General features: G+C 32.0%; 4 protein-coding genes across 10 annotated transcripts; 1 reads left to right on the forward strand and 3 right to left on the reverse strand.

The window, feature by feature from the left end:
- Window positions 1–203: 203 nt before the first annotated feature.
- Spase25 (Signal peptidase complex subunit Spase25) lies at window positions 204–1,508 on the forward strand. The gene is made up of 3 exons (XM_072001244.1): window positions 204–328; window positions 690–994; window positions 1,072–1,508. Exons 1-3 carry the CDS (start codon window positions 299–301, stop codon window positions 1,313–1,315), a joined length of 579 nt encoding a protein of 192 aa, XP_071857345.1. The 5' UTR covers window positions 204–298; the 3' UTR covers window positions 1,316–1,508.
- On the reverse strand, window positions 1,200–7,848 carry Smc3 (structural maintenance of chromosomes 3). Of its 5 annotated transcripts, XR_011799585.1 has the most exons (19): window positions 7,461–7,535; window positions 6,706–6,781; window positions 6,439–6,617; window positions 6,190–6,348; window positions 5,965–6,124; window positions 5,609–5,894; window positions 5,356–5,530; window positions 5,183–5,296; window positions 4,855–5,105; window positions 4,640–4,783; window positions 4,270–4,581; window positions 3,862–4,173; window positions 3,290–3,782; window positions 2,956–3,218; window positions 2,702–2,867; window positions 2,459–2,597; window positions 2,143–2,380; window positions 1,733–2,067; window positions 1,200–1,616 (listed from the first exon to the last, which is right to left on the reverse strand). XR_011799585.1 is itself a non-coding variant. In XM_072001217.1 (18 exons), exons 1-18 carry the CDS (start codon window positions 7,703–7,705, stop codon window positions 1,941–1,943), a joined length of 3,609 nt encoding a protein of 1,202 aa, XP_071857318.1. In that variant the 5' UTR covers window positions 7,706–7,848; the 3' UTR covers window positions 1,200–1,940. The 5 variants fall into 5 exon arrangements, 4 of the variants coding, with proteins under 4 accessions (XP_071857318.1, XP_071857320.1, XP_071857317.1 ...); XM_072001217.1 differs by lacking the exon at window positions 7,461–7,535 and adding an exon at window positions 7,691–7,848 and having other exon boundaries at window positions 1,200–2,067; XM_072001219.1 differs by having other exon boundaries at window positions 1,200–2,067; window positions 7,523–7,543.
- A 216-nt stretch (window positions 7,849–8,064) lies between these two features.
- On the reverse strand, window positions 8,065–9,400 carry Rpii33 (RNA polymerase III subunit RpII33). The gene is made up of 5 exons (XM_072001237.1): window positions 9,188–9,400; window positions 8,963–9,107; window positions 8,676–8,883; window positions 8,392–8,598; window positions 8,065–8,330 (listed from the first exon to the last, which is right to left on the reverse strand). The coding sequence occupies exons 1-5, from the start codon at window positions 9,271–9,273 to the stop codon at window positions 8,146–8,148; spliced, it is 831 nt and encodes a 276-aa protein (XP_071857338.1). The 5' UTR covers window positions 9,274–9,400; the 3' UTR covers window positions 8,065–8,145.
- A 120-nt stretch (window positions 9,401–9,520) lies between these two features.
- Window positions 9,521–12,290, reverse strand: LOC139986147 (reticulocalbin-2). 3 transcript variants are annotated; one of them, XM_072001236.1, is made up of 4 exons: window positions 12,145–12,290; window positions 11,141–11,367; window positions 10,444–11,047; window positions 9,521–10,373 (listed from the first exon to the last, which is right to left on the reverse strand). In XM_072001236.1, exons 2-4 carry the CDS (start codon window positions 11,358–11,360, stop codon window positions 10,202–10,204), a joined length of 996 nt encoding a protein of 331 aa, XP_071857337.1. In that variant the 5' UTR covers window positions 11,361–11,367; window positions 12,145–12,290; the 3' UTR covers window positions 9,521–10,201. The 3 variants fall into 3 exon arrangements, with proteins under 3 accessions (XP_071857337.1, XP_071857335.1, XP_071857336.1); XM_072001234.1 differs by lacking the exon at window positions 12,145–12,290 and adding an exon at window positions 11,867–12,138; XM_072001235.1 differs by lacking the exon at window positions 12,145–12,290 and adding an exon at window positions 11,867–12,138 and having other exon boundaries at window positions 11,141–11,379.
- Window positions 12,291–15,087: the final 2,797 nt, after the last annotated feature.

A 15,087-nucleotide genomic window follows, 5' to 3' on the forward strand; every position in this document is an offset into this window, starting at 1 on the left:
ATAATTAACTCTCTGTAATTAATTATAATTTAAAGCGTTCAATGTACGATATCTTTATTAATTTATCTTAAGAAATAATTTTTCTACATTTCTTTTAATCATTCATAAGGATAAAAATGTGATAAATCATGTACCGACTATCACATAATAAAAAAAAAAGTATTCTTAGAGTGGTATGAATGTACCAGAAGATTTAATGATTTGACGTGTACAACTAGAGACCATCTCTGGTACAACTCTATATACTGAATTAGTATAGTTATAACTATAACTGTTTTGTTACAAGATTGTGGTTAAGATGAGTCCGGATAAGAATGCAGAAAATCTTGTAAGTTTAATTGTTTGACTTTAATAAATGAATGCTTAGTAAAGTGTGTATTCTGAATTTTCTAGCACCAGTATAAAGATTTATTGATATATAACTTAGCTATAACATGTGTTAGAACACGCCACGTATGACGCTTCAACAACATAAAAATTGTAATTTATTTCATTTTTCTGTGTTTACTAATGGGAATTTATTCGAAATAACGTTATGTTTTTTTCTAATCATTATCAATTTATCTTTTATACATGTCCGAAATAAATTTGTGTTCGCCGGTATTGAAGAGACGCTACTGTAACATACAATAATTTAATTAATTTATTGCTTAAACAATTTAATTTTTTTCTAAAATTTATTGTTTCAGGTAATCAAAATCAACAAATGGGATGGATCTGCAGTAAAGAATGCATTAGATGATGCAGTTAAGGATGTGCTTACAAAAAAATACAATTACATAGAGAATTTTGCTTTATTGGATGGAAGATTAGCTCTATGTGGAATTGCTATAATAGTTGCAATTGTTGCCCTCCTTTGTGATTATTTATATCCTTTCCCTGCATCAAAGCCTGTGTTACTTGTTTGTGTTTCGTTATATTTCTTTTTAATGGCACTTTTGACTTTATACACAGCATACAAAGAAAAGGGTATATTTGTCGTTGCCATTGAAAGGTAGTACATTAAATCTGATATTATTTACTGTTTGCTAAGACTATAAATAAGTTGCAAATTATCATATTTTATTTCAGAGATCCAGCAGGTTTTAATCCAGATCTGGTTTGGGAAGCAAGCTCATATTTAAAGAGACATGATGACAAATATAATCTTGTACTATCCGTCAGAAGTACAGCCACAGGAAACGTGAATGAAACTAGTGTTACAAAATCTGTTGCGAATTTTATTGATATCAATGGTATTGTTATACCAGAATTAATAGAAAACGTGGTAATAAGTATGCATGATAGCTTAACTAATCAACGTAAAGAAAAGTAGCAGGAGGAATGATATTCAATTGAACGCAATTATTTCTTTTCTTTATAATTCATGGAACAATTGTCTTTTTAATATTCCATATACATACTTCATATTGGTGTAAATCTGTCTCAAAAATAAAAATCCGACGATTTTTGGCATATGTATTATAATTCGTTTTTAAATACAATAGAAAAACAAATATAAACTTTTACACAGTTGTTAATAGAATAAAAATTTCCTGTATTCATTTACGTTACTAGTGAATTATTTACATGATTACGTGATGCTCTATTCGACAATTTCAGTTTCAATATCACAGCTGAAATTAAATGGATGATAGCCATTGAAATGTGATTTATACATATCTTTAACAATCAAGAAATACAGAAAGCAAAGTAACAAATGTTTAGAGTATATAAATATTTTGTGACTTACCAATGTAAAATAAAAGTGATTATTCATTGTTCCCTAAACAGGTACATTAACATAAAATGTGCAGTTTTATTTTTAAAAAAGTTGTAAAAAAAAAAAAGAGTAAACGCAATATACTTCAGCTAATTTACACCCTATATAAACCTCACTTTTCAAAAAAATAACTGTTTCCAGATCGATGATATAATTTATAAATAATTCATATTTTACATTAACCATGGGTTGTATCGTCTTCTACAAAATCTGCTGCTTCTTCTCGTGTTACACATACAACGTGAGAAACTTTATTTCTGAATTTGACACCATAAAATTTGTTCGCGTGTTGCAGCAATTCTGGTCTATAATACAATTAATTATGTATGTGATTGTATAAGAGATTATATATTAATTCAGAAAAAATGGTAGAAAGTTACCTGAAGGTTGTTGTGATAAATTGTGCATCGGAACTAAGTTCATGGATCATATCCGCTACAGCTTTTCTGTGTTGCGCATCTAGTGCTTGGTCAATTTCATCAAATAAGTAAAATGGCGCTGGATCACATTTTTGGATAGCAAATATCAATGCTAATGCTACAAGTGATTTTTGACCTCCAGACAATTGATTCATTTCTCTCATTTCAGCTCTATGACCAGTGAAAGATACTCGTATGCCTGTACCAAAAAAAATTTCGTAATGATTCATTTATTTATTGTTTACTAACAAAAATAGGAAGCTGCATCTTTTCTTACCAACACCGATAAATCTATCAGAATCAGCTGCTTCTGTTGTCGTATCGTCTCCTTCGTCACCATCTGCTGTTTTCATAACTAACTGAGCATGACCTGATGGTACAAGCTTTTTGAACACTTCGCTAAAATATTTACTTACCTAAGTATGAAAAGAACGATTTGAGTGCTTCACTTGTAACAGTTAAAAGGTAAGCGGCGAAACAGTACCACAATGTAAGCATAGAATAAAATTACATTACATACTTGTTTGAATGTAAATTGAATTGCTTCGCATTTACGTTGTTCAAGTACTGACATTAGCTCTTTAATTTTTTCATCACCTCTATCTAATTCTTCTTTTCTTTTTACCAATTTCTCTTTCTGATCACTAAACGACATGAATTGATCTAATGCTTTTTTATTTACATGACTAAAACAAAAGGTAATAATAGAAATTATTGTAACATAACATAAAAAATTTTCGTATCTCTATATGTGTTATTTTATTGTTAGTTTACCTGTATTTCTTTAAATGATTATTTGCTTTTTCCATTTCCTTAAATAACTGTTTAGTAGTCAGAGTACTAAATTTGGAATATACTTCTTGACTAGGTAATGCACCAAGTTCGGTAATTTTTTGTGTACATTCTACTATTTTTTGTTGTAAAATGTTCAATTTGCTGGCTAGTTTCTCTAGATCCTTAGCATCTGCTTCTATCTTTTCCTGTGCTTCCTTTTCCCTGGCTTTCCACTTTTCGACCTCTGCAGATTCCGCTTTTTGCTACAAAGGACTTTATACATATATAACATGTATTAGGCTTAATATATTTAGGTAATAATTTTTATATTTACCTTCTTTATAGCATTTGTTACTCTTTCATTCTGAGCTTTAAAATCTGCATTTACTTTCACTAATCTTTTTTCAATATCCCCTAGTTGTGCTTTTGATGATTCTAATTGACGTTGTCGATCCTCTACTGATATCTCTTGCAATGCCTGAACCAATTCGTCTTTTCTTCTGACCAAATTATTGGTTAACAGATTTTCCAATTTATTTTTCTCAGCTTCTAATCGCATTCGCTTAGCAAATGCTTCTTTGTTATCTTTTGTTAATCGCCTTATGTCATCGTTTAATGTATCAACTTGACGTTGATCAGCAACAGACAATTGTGCCATGAGTTCTTGATGTAATTCACTTTCCAAGCCTTCTTTCGTTGCACGCATTGCTTCTAAACTCGATGTACACTGCGCTAGACTCCTTTCTTTCGGTGTGCGGTATCTTTCTATTGCACTTAATTCTTCCTTCATAAGTCGTATTTCTGCTTTCATTTTATCGTATACGTCTCTATAAAAATAAGAAAATTGTCGGATTTCTAATTGTTATGTTCCATACAAACATTCATTTTCATCTTTCAGTAACCTACTTAGCTTTACTATTTTTAGTTTCAGTCCTTTGCATTTCACTAACATAAGAACTGATATTTTGGTCCGCTTTTCTGATTTCTTCTTTAAGAGTAGAAAACTGAGATTCGAGAGATGAAATTTGAGCTATTAACTCCGATCTAGTTTTCTGTATTTCTAACCGGGATCTTAGTGTATTAAAGTATCCGCCCGTTAAAGATCCTTTTGAGGATACTTGATCACCTTCAAGAGTCACACAATCCAAACCCGAGGTACGAGCCAAATTTGTAGCGGCCTCTAAATTACGACAGATTAATGTTTTTCCAAATATATACCTGCATTTAAAATTAAACATAAAAATATTACGTATTTTATTGTTTTATAATTTTATAACAATTAAATGTATTACTAGAAATTTTACTATTATTTACCTCATAGCTTTATCATACTTCTGATCGTAATTTAACTGTGATATCATAGGTATGGCATCACCGGTTTCTGGATAATCTATATCTTTTACATGGAGTCGATTTAAAGGCATAAATGTTACTTCCCCAGGAAGACGCTGATTATTCATTTCTTTTAAAATTTTTGTTCCAAATTTGTCAGTTTCGACAATATGATGAAATAAACGATTTCCTGCAGTCACTTCTACAGCCATATAAACACTCTTGTCGCAACTAAAATTTTCAATCACAGGCCCGTAATAACTACTTACCTCATGGGCCATATCTTTACGAGTTCTGGAAAGAAAACGTACATTAGAAAACAACATTTTCAAACTACTTAAATAATGCTTACCGAAATGTATCCAACACTTTCCGCACGCTATCTCGACCATTTAAAATAGGTTTTCCAGCCATAGATCGTAAGCTTTGATCTGCCTTGGCCAAATCTTCTTTTAGTCCAGATAAATTGAGTTGTAATACACTCTCTTGTCGATATCTACAACGAAAATTTAGCTTATATTTTGTAAAAATTCTTTAATTATAAAAAAGGCTACATAGTAAACGAACTGTTCTTTTCGAGTAGCTTGACACTGATCCTTTGCTTTGGTAAGTTCGTAATATTGTTTATTATGCTCGTCTATCGAAGTTCGTTGCTGTTCCATTTCGCGTGTGTGTTCTTCGATCTTTTTTTCTAAAGTAATTTGTTTTTCTGCATCTCGTTTTAAGTCCTCGCTGATTTTTCTTTCATGTTCTTCCTTATCTTTAATTTGTTTGGTAAGTTGTTTAAGCTCATTTTGTATCCATTTATCTCTTTCATCCTAACACGAAGGAATTATTAAAATAAATTATTGAAATTTCCTATATCTTTTGCATACAATTGAGTTGTATTGAATACCCTGCTAGTAAATTGACTGCCACGACCCTGCTTGGCATATAATTCTTTCCGTTTTTGCTCTTTTAATTGTAGTTCACGCGTACATTCCTCTTCAACACGTTTCATTTCTTCATACTAAAATAATAATTATAAATGAAATTATTATCAAGCATATTAATAATGATATAACTTACTTCCGGTTTTAGTTCTTCTAATTCTGCTTCTCTTGCCGCAATGTTTACTTTTAATTTTTCTAATTCTTGTTGAGCACGTTTTCGACTATCATTATCTCCTTTTACTTCTTCCAATAAATCATTAATAGTTAATGTTAACTTAGTTTTCTCTTTTAATAATTGTTGCTGTTCAGCACTGAAAATTTTACCTTCAATTTACAACTAACATAAACAATTGTTTTAGATTATTCACATATAATCTTAAGAATATTACCTTAGTGTATCCCGTTCTTCTTTTGCAGTTTGCACTTCTTTCTTTGCTTCCTTAAGACGCTTTGTTGCTGCTCTCACCATTTCCTGTGCAGTTTTTGCTTCTGCACATAATCTGGCTTGTTCAGCCCCGCTATTAGCTCTAGACTTTTCCAGATCTTCTAACTTTCTTTTATTCTCTTTGAGCTCTCGTTCGTGAATTGTATATTCTAAACATCGACGCTGTTTATCCCAACATTGATATTCTTTAAGTTCCTCTTTTTCTTCTTCTAACGTTTTTAAACGTTCCTCTGCAATTATGCAATTATAAATTATTAACTATTTTTCAAAACGACATCATTAACTTAAATAATAATTTACCTATAGTTCTTAAAAAATCTTGAATTTTTTCTAGTTTCCCTTCAGTTTCTTTTAAAATAAATTTTGATTCTTCTCTCCTGTCATCATATACTCTAGTACCAGCTACTTCCCTTAATAATTTAAGTCTTTGAGAATCAGGTGCTGTTGCCATTTGATTGATCTACACAATGCAATGTATCATATTTTTCCCGTTTTTATAAATCACAAACACACCATGAAGCATACCTTTCCTTGCTTTACAATATAATATGGATTCGATCTTGAAAATCCTGCCGATTCTAACAAATTCATCACATCATTCCTTGTTACTATCCTTTTATTAAGAAAATACTGATCCTTCTTTGAGCCAATTACTCTTCTCAAATATACTTCTTCTTTATCAATCTATAAGAACAAATAAGGTAGAAATTGCAACAGAAAGTTGTTAAATAAATAATAATGCATGAAAATTATGTAATAGCAAATTTTACATACCGGTAATCTCCCATCAGAATTATCAAATATAATTTCAACATGTGCAGAAATAACTCTTGGTCCTGTGCCCTCATGCAATAAAGCTTGTCTCTGTTCAGGTCTGAGATGAGAAAATTCATCACTCAAAACAAATTGGATTGCATAAAAAAAATTGCTCTTGCCAGAACCATTTCTTCCAACTTGACATTCAGAGAAATCATTCATAAATTTGATTAAAAAACATATTATATACCATTAAAGTGATGTAAATGAAATATATGTACATACCTACTACATTGTGCCTTGGATCAAAGGGTTCTACCACTGTTTGTTCACGATATGACTTGAAACCTTGTATAATCACCTGATCAAAGAAAGATTCATTGCGTATAGATATGAATTGCATGTCTTAAAATTGTAAGTTCCCTTACATAAAAGTTTTTGTCCACATATTTCTAATTACTTACAATGCTGAACATAAGTATTGGCCTTTTCCTTAAAATGGAATATCAGTTTTAAAATTGGATAGAGCAACTTGATTTTTTTTTTTTTTTAGAAGTTAGATGGATTAATTTGGTAGATGACATATAAAACACATTTTGAAAAATTACAATTTTTCGGAATCGCGAAGAAAATAGTAAAGATCAAACTTTTAATAAACCTTTTTATTTGAACATACAGTTATAGGCCGAAAGTCATGAAAAATTACGATCTTCACCAATTCTAGCTGTTTGTAGCTCATAGCAATGTGTATAACTGACATAAATTTATAAGACGCATTTTCTTAATTTTCATTAAAAGCTCAAATGAGAAGGTGATAAAATGAGATTTTCACTGTTTTCACCGTGATTGTGCCCAATTGCATCTTTAAAAAATTATTTTTTATGCATCATTTAATACACTAATCCTTCTAAGTTTGATATCTATTATCCTTTTAATTTCACAAAAGAAACCAAGACATTTGGTCCAATTTTATAAAAAGTTATTCCATTTTATAGGGTGTGCCAATACTTATGTTCGGCACTGCACGTAGGTAAATTTACATGTGTGGTTACATTTACTGAAGGTATTAATCTAACTGTGTAATCGCGTAATATATTCATACCGAATGTAAAGGAATAGAGACATTGTGTGTAAACCAATGTTTACGCGTGTTAACACTAAACGATAGTAGCCATACTTCTAACGAAGAGCGTCTATCAAAAGGAAGTTGTAGTAACCGCGCAAAAATAGACAGGAGCTTAGAGGATATTCTAAATCTTTTTTGTGATACCTGTTTGATATACATGGTGCGATTATTATTCACACGAGTGTTTCTCGTGTTAATATCCTACAACAGCTCAATCAGAAATTTAAGTTCTCTGTCACTGAATGGAACAAAAACGTTCAACCGACTTGTTGGCACAGCGACATTTGTAAAATAATCTGCAAGGCGACGGTATAATAAAGTTCCTAGATTTGGGCGGGAGACGCGTTTTCGTGGCCACTATAGAAACAAAAAAATACCATTTTCTAACCAAAGACAACTTTATTTTTTAAATATAAATTATGTCTAATTAATAATTTAATTTTTTTTAAATTATGAATGTTTTATTTTACTTTTTTATTATGGGAATAAATGATACAGAAATAATATTGCAATACAAGTCATGTCAATTTAAATTTTAATTTTTGTAAAAATATAAAGAGAATATCTTAGAATATATAAATATTAACAATATATTTCATTCAATGATGAATACTTAAAGCATCGCTTTGAACTTCATGACTCAATTGTGTCTGTAAGTTAGACAATTTATTTTTCAATGCTGCAATGCCCATCATGACAATATTCTCAGGCTTTAGAGCTCCACTACTTTCGACATTGAAATAATATTTGTTTGGTTTAGCTTCCCAATTAAATGGTGCCTCATCTAAAACATTTTACGATTGAATTTAGTATGGAATCAATGTCTATAATAAAGTGATGCTTACATTGATCTTCTTCTAATTCACTGTATTCTGATTTTGGCCATTCATCAGGTTTTGGAAATAGCGTGTGTCTCATAGAATTATCTGGATCATACTCAAAGCTTACACCAGCAGTGGGATTCCATTTTGCATGTTCTTTTCCAAAACCTTTCTTTGCATATGCTCTTAACTTTAATTCTTGACCCTTTCTCAATTTTACTATCAGTATTTCTGGATAAGAGTATGTCAATTTATGTTGTATAATGCATTATAAAAGTAATGGATATAATATTTAAATAAATATATACCATCTGTTTCTCCATATTCACTAGCATCATCTTCTCTGTGCCTGGATGTAACAGGAAGTACTCTTGGATCACTGGATTTAAAATCTGCAGTGGTTACATGTCGTGTTTGATCTTCTGTACACTTTACATCAAGTGTGAATTCCACGCTACACTCTGGACAGAAATCCATGCATTGGCAGTCCCTTGTATATTGTATCCTATCAACAACCTAAATAATTTTAATACCAACTTTCCGTTTTCGTTAAAAAATCTTAAATATATTGAAGTATTGATTTTTAATTATTTACATCATCACTTATTAATGGTATCATTCCGATCCTATGTGCTAAAAATTCATCGCTTAACACGGTTGAATTGGCTTCTAATTGCACCCAATCAATGGCCATAGTAGGTGTCTCGGCAATAAAGACGCGTCTCATACTATTTGCTACACTATAAAAATTAAAAGTTTAATAAAATAAGAGAAAAAAACGGAAAGGAATTTAGTTATCATTCAATATAACCTATCTTACCTTAATTCTGTATCTTCTACTTGAAATTTCACATTTTCTTCTGTTAAATCTGAAATATGAACTGATGGTTGATTCGCGTACGGCATTTTACCGGATTCCTTGTATTGAAATCAATACAAAATATATTTTGTAGTTAATACCAGCTCAGTTAATACATATATTCCTTTCACAGTCTTAAATTACTGTTGTTCTTCCTGCTATAGGCATACATAGAGTCTATAAATTAGGAATGCAGCGCCACCATGAAAGATCTAGTTTGAAAATAGTCTTTTAAAAAATATCAGGAAATATCATTTAATTCTTTCCTACAATAATGTAAAGGAAAAACTCATGTTAGATGTAGTGTATTTTTTATTTAAAAAATTTCATTACATATCATTCGTCACATAATATGAAAAGTAGACAAAACTGCATCAAAGAGTATTTATGAATATTCAACAACGTAAATCATTTTACATATTCTTAGTTTCTGATGAAAATGATTCATGAATGGAACTGAATGAATAATTTCTTAAAATCAGTAAAATCTAACACTTTAAATTACTATTTTTCTAAATTCTTATATCTCACTTTCACCTATGTTTGTAAGTTTATGAAAAGAAAATGATATCAATGCATGCACGTATAAGTGATTATTATACATAATAAATAATAAAAATGAGATAGTATAATTTTGGTAACTCTTATAAACAATACTAACTTTTATAACATAAATATTAAAGTGCTAAGATTTGTATAATATGCTTTATATGGCACTAAACTTTTGTAAAAATTGGAAGACTGTGGTTTGTGAAACTATTTGTTGAGTATCTGCAACAAGTTCGTGCAATTGTAAATGATGTTGTACCAGTGTTAATATAGATGTATTCTAAATGCAGTATAAATAGGAATACTAAAACATATAAGAGCTGAAAGCATAGCATTAAGAATTATTAAAAATATTTTCAGCCATAAGTTTTTGACAGCTATTATGAAAGGAAGTAAAATTTTGCTAATGCATTTAGTAATCGATTTTCAAAGTTCATCCGTGAAACGCTCAATGTCTTGTAAATGATCTCCATAATCTGTAGCTTCACTACCAACAAAAGCATCGTGGTGGTCTAAAATTTCATCAAACGACAATCTATTATCGTGATCGTCATCGGATGCGGCGAATAGATGATCGACTTCATCACTTGCAATTTCCCTAAAATATTTAATTGTCACATATATTCCTGTCATTAATTAAAAAATATTTTATATTAATATTTACTCACTCGTTACTAGGCACAAGCCAAGAAAGTATTTCATCAGAATCTAATCTTCCATCTCCATTTTTATCATGTTCATAATCGAATTTATCTTTTTCTATTAACAACCACTCTTTATCTTCAGCTTTAGCTCTATTTCCAATAAATTCTTGGAAGCTAATAGACCCATCTTTATTTGTATCTTTGTCATCCAGAGCTTGCTTTAATAGAAGTGGAAACATTCTTGGTGTTTCTTCGGGATGTGTATAAGCTTTAAATTCTTCTGTATCAAGATAACCATCTTTGTTTATATCGGCAGCTTGAAAGGTTTGCTTGTCATCAGTGATAAGTTTGTCATCCACTGTTAAATCTTCTGGATCAGTGCCATATGTATCTTGAAGAATTTCATTCCAACTGACTTTACCATCTTCATCTGTATCAGCATCCTCTAATCGATCTTGAGATTCCTCAGCAGAAAGCATGCTAAAGGAACGCAGAATCCAAGCCTTCAGTTCGTTTCTCTCAATAAATTTGTCATTGTTCAAATCCATCTTTGTCAATAAAATTGCTAAACGTCGTTTTGATTCTTTTGTTGGAAGTTTATCAAATTCTTCTGCCTCCTTTACGCTTCCTATGAAAAGTGAAAAGCCAGAAACATGATTTTGTTGATAAGATTTTGGTTTTACTGTAATAAGTTATGAATGTAATATAATATAAAAAATACCTAAAATAGCTTCATGATCAAACTCCTGATGATGTTCTCCTCCAGCATAATGGTCCATGTCTCGTGGACTAAATGCACCATCCTCTGTTCTTTCATTGCTGCTCTGTTTGTTGTGCTGATGAGAGTGTATATGTGCGGAGGCTGCATTTCCGAATGAAAATGACCCCAGAATCGTGAAGATAAAAAGAAGAATTTCTACACGCATTTGGCGTGTACCCATTGTAAGCCTTGGGAAAATTCTAAGAATTAGGATACGAAGAGATAACCTCAGAACAAGAAAAATTTGACAGGTGAACTGTTATCTACACAGTGTACCATAATGACTTCTATCGACTGTTTGTCGTTACGCATGTCGTATAATCGTTCTCGAAAATCGATTTTGATAAGATTTAAATTTGACAATTTTTCATAGATTTTCCTATTGCTACTGAAAGCGACACGTTTAAGTATAAAATGCTCATGTGAAATATATAATATTATGTTTATAATTAATGTGAATTCACTTTTAAATTATGAAAATAACAAGATGTAAAAAGATTGTTTTATGAAATTTGCAGTGAAGGATAAGAAAAATATAATAATAGGAGATCTGAATGAGTACTAACAAGATGTTCATGCAAAAAATTCAATATATATTGAACAAAGGTTTTATGTATTATATGAAGAAGAAATATAAGTTTCCAATTTTGAGTTTATGCTGTATATTATCTAAGTAATTTTACTTACTTATTAAGAAATCTTTTAAAATTGATTGGTCATTGTAACAAATTGTAATTGGGAGAATTCTCGATTTGCTCTTTGAGTTCACGTTTTTGATAATGAGACAAAACTTCACTTTCGTTCAGGGTGTCAGTAGTACACGCGTGTGTTGGAATATCAGTGCTTGGTACGTCGTGCCGTGAAAAGAGATGAAGAAAAAGAACGTCAGGTCTACCTTAGCCACGATCAGTATGTGCGGTCATGATTTTGTTCTAGGGTGAGCGTTCAAAAATAGATATACTAACACGCGTTCAATTTATTTCTAACTTCAGTAACCATCAAGCAAGCGACATAGATAGGACAGGAAGAGACTGAAGACCGTAAAGTATCATAATATCCGTTATTTTCTGACTCGTGATAATGATTTGATAAACTACGAAGATGTAAAGCGGAAATACGCACTCTAAAAATATCAGTTAAAAATATTTTTAGCTCAAAAGCGTAATTCAGTTCCACTTTTCCATTTTATCCTACAGGAATTACAGTTTTTTTTATTATAAAGGTTTAAGATATTTGTTAGAATTTCGAGCGTTTATTTTCCACATATGTAAAATAGTATAAAGTTGAGTAAAACTACTTTTAAAACTAAGCAGGATATCGATTTTATTGCTATAAAAAAAGAATTTTATCGAAGGCCGTCTGAAAATGTCAGCTTCTTTGAATGTTTTAAAGTTGTCTTTAAGTCCACGTTTTTAAAGATCTTTTTGCTTTTTTTAATGAGTACTGCCATAGGTTCCAAAAGTTTGTTTCCAACTTTTATATACACCCTATATATCTATGTTTGTCATTATATATATATCATGGTCACGTTTGATTAAATTTTTAAATGCAACTGTTCATTTTTAGATTTTTGAATTTCAATTTACAAATTACAAATCTCTGAACTAGAAATAAAATTCAAGTTTTATTATTAAAGATAAATAAAGGTTTTAAATTTTCACATTTATTCTGTTTCTCTCTGTTGTATTCTCTTTCCAACCGAAACGTTTTTAATGTGTTAATCTAATATGTAAATAACTTTGTTATAGATTTATCTTATGTCAAAAGTATATATATATATATAAACATAGTGCTATAAATTAATAAATACACAATAAATTATATATATACATTGTACATGCATATTAGATGGCATTCCATATGTAAGCACTGGTACGCTACTACTTACTATACTTGTCGTAACAAAACGCAGAGGGCGTAAGAAACACTCTGATTTTTTCCACGTCGGTATTTCAGAACCCGAGGAGCAAAGTTCTATTTAATGTCTACTTTGCCCTTAATCAATGATTGATTGCATGTATCACTTAATTGTTTTCAGAGTATTTCTTAAAATATCGATTGTTTTCTAAATAACGATGAAAGACAATATGATGATTTTTTTTATTAAACAGTTGGAAAGTAATATATGCAATCATTTTTATTATCGGTCTTAAATCTCGCGTAATGGTTATACGTTTGGACTGCAAACGATAAAATTATGCCGGAATTATTATGATAATGTTGCGATTCCATACGATCGCACAATTCTTCATGATCTATTGGTAGCCGATAACTTATCCCTTCAGAACAGTTCTGCATTTCGGAGGTCTCGGACGATAAAATCGACGATTCGTACCCCCGGTTAATAACACAGAAATTCATTATTAGAGGACAATTTCGCGTTGTCTGCTGTCGTCACCAATACACTCGTCGAACAGGGAGTGTTAACAATTAATTTTACGTTGGCGAAAATTTATTCCGTTCTCGTTATGCTTTCCGACGTGTGTTCTTCCCTTTATAATGCTAATTGTCAGAACGTTATTGTTCGCCGTCCGTAAAATACAATCGAACGATAAAATTTGTTAAACATCGCCGGTCAGCGAAATATTTCAATTTTCTCTATGGCGCTGTGTAACGCGGATGCTGTAAAATATCATCGGGTTTTCGCGATTTCCCGCCGCTACCGTATTTTTCCAATTTTCGAACCGTCGGCTTTTTTTCATTCCCGCGATCAATTTTCCAGCTACACTGGCACCGTAATTATTTAGCGAGAAAATCGTCGAAGGTGTTCTCTCGTTTTCTTTTCTCCGCCTGCGGTGAAATGATATGGAGATTGGGAAAAGTGCGGTCGGTCAGAACTGATTGGCGAAACGGAAATGCGACTGTTTTATATCGGTGACCGTAACCGCGAACTGTACTGATTTCGAGATCAAAGTCAAGTGTCAATTCCATCAGGCTTGCAAATTCGTCGTTCACCCTCTCTGTAGAATGACGAATGTTCCCCTGGTAAAATATCCGAAAGTTTGACTACGTTAATCTTTATATTTGCCAGTGTCGCGTGCAGCATTTACCACTTGCTCCACTTACAACTTTTCTACGATCATATAAAGTTCATTCACACATTCACGCGAGAAAATTCAAACGTTCATAAGCATTCTCTTCCCGCGTCTGTCGAACAATGTAATACCCAAAGGAAAAGCCGTTGAATTCGACATTCGATCGACTCTAACGAATCCGTCGTCGACGAGTTCCTCAAGATATTTTCGATTCCGGTGGAATATTCCGACGCGGAGAACGCAGACGCTTGTGATTTTTCCCAATGGCTGAGACGGGGGACGAGCAGCCACTGAAAGCATTCCTTCTGACATTCAAATGCTTGGTGCACGAACGAAAAAGGATACGTAAAGCCCGACGCCGCCTATTCATCGCTCAAAGGGATCATTTATCAACATATTTGATATGCTCCTGGCCGCGTTAAACCCGACGGAGGAACCTTACCCGCTCTCTCTCTTTCCCTCCGGCCGAGCTTCCATAGAAATAATATGCTAATCGCGCGAAGGCGGAGTTTAAAAAGTGCTCCGATAAATTCTCCGGACTTTTTGACGTAATTTCGCCCCTTCGCGCTGCCGCCACCAAATATTCTTTTTACGCGGTTTCCGACGTCTTAAGAGAACTTCGCTTCTGCACCACGGTATATCAGTCGGCGGAATATATTTTTTTGCTGGATTCCAACCGGATGTCACGACCTGCTTCGCGGGCAAAGGATTCTAAGCCGACTTCCTTCGCATTTCCTCGCGAAAATCGCAAGAAGACGTTTCGGTTGTATTTCACTGACAATTCCGCGCTCCTCCTTAGAGAACGAGATTTTGGTTAGTAAAGAACGTTCGAACGATTCGAAACATTGTCCAGCGCGACGATTTTTCGATAGC

This window comes from Bombus fervidus, chromosome 4 (assembly GCF_041682495.2).
Source record: "Bombus fervidus isolate BK054 chromosome 4, iyBomFerv1, whole genome shotgun sequence".
NCBI lineage: Eukaryota > Metazoa > Arthropoda > Insecta > Hymenoptera > Apidae > Bombus > Bombus fervidus.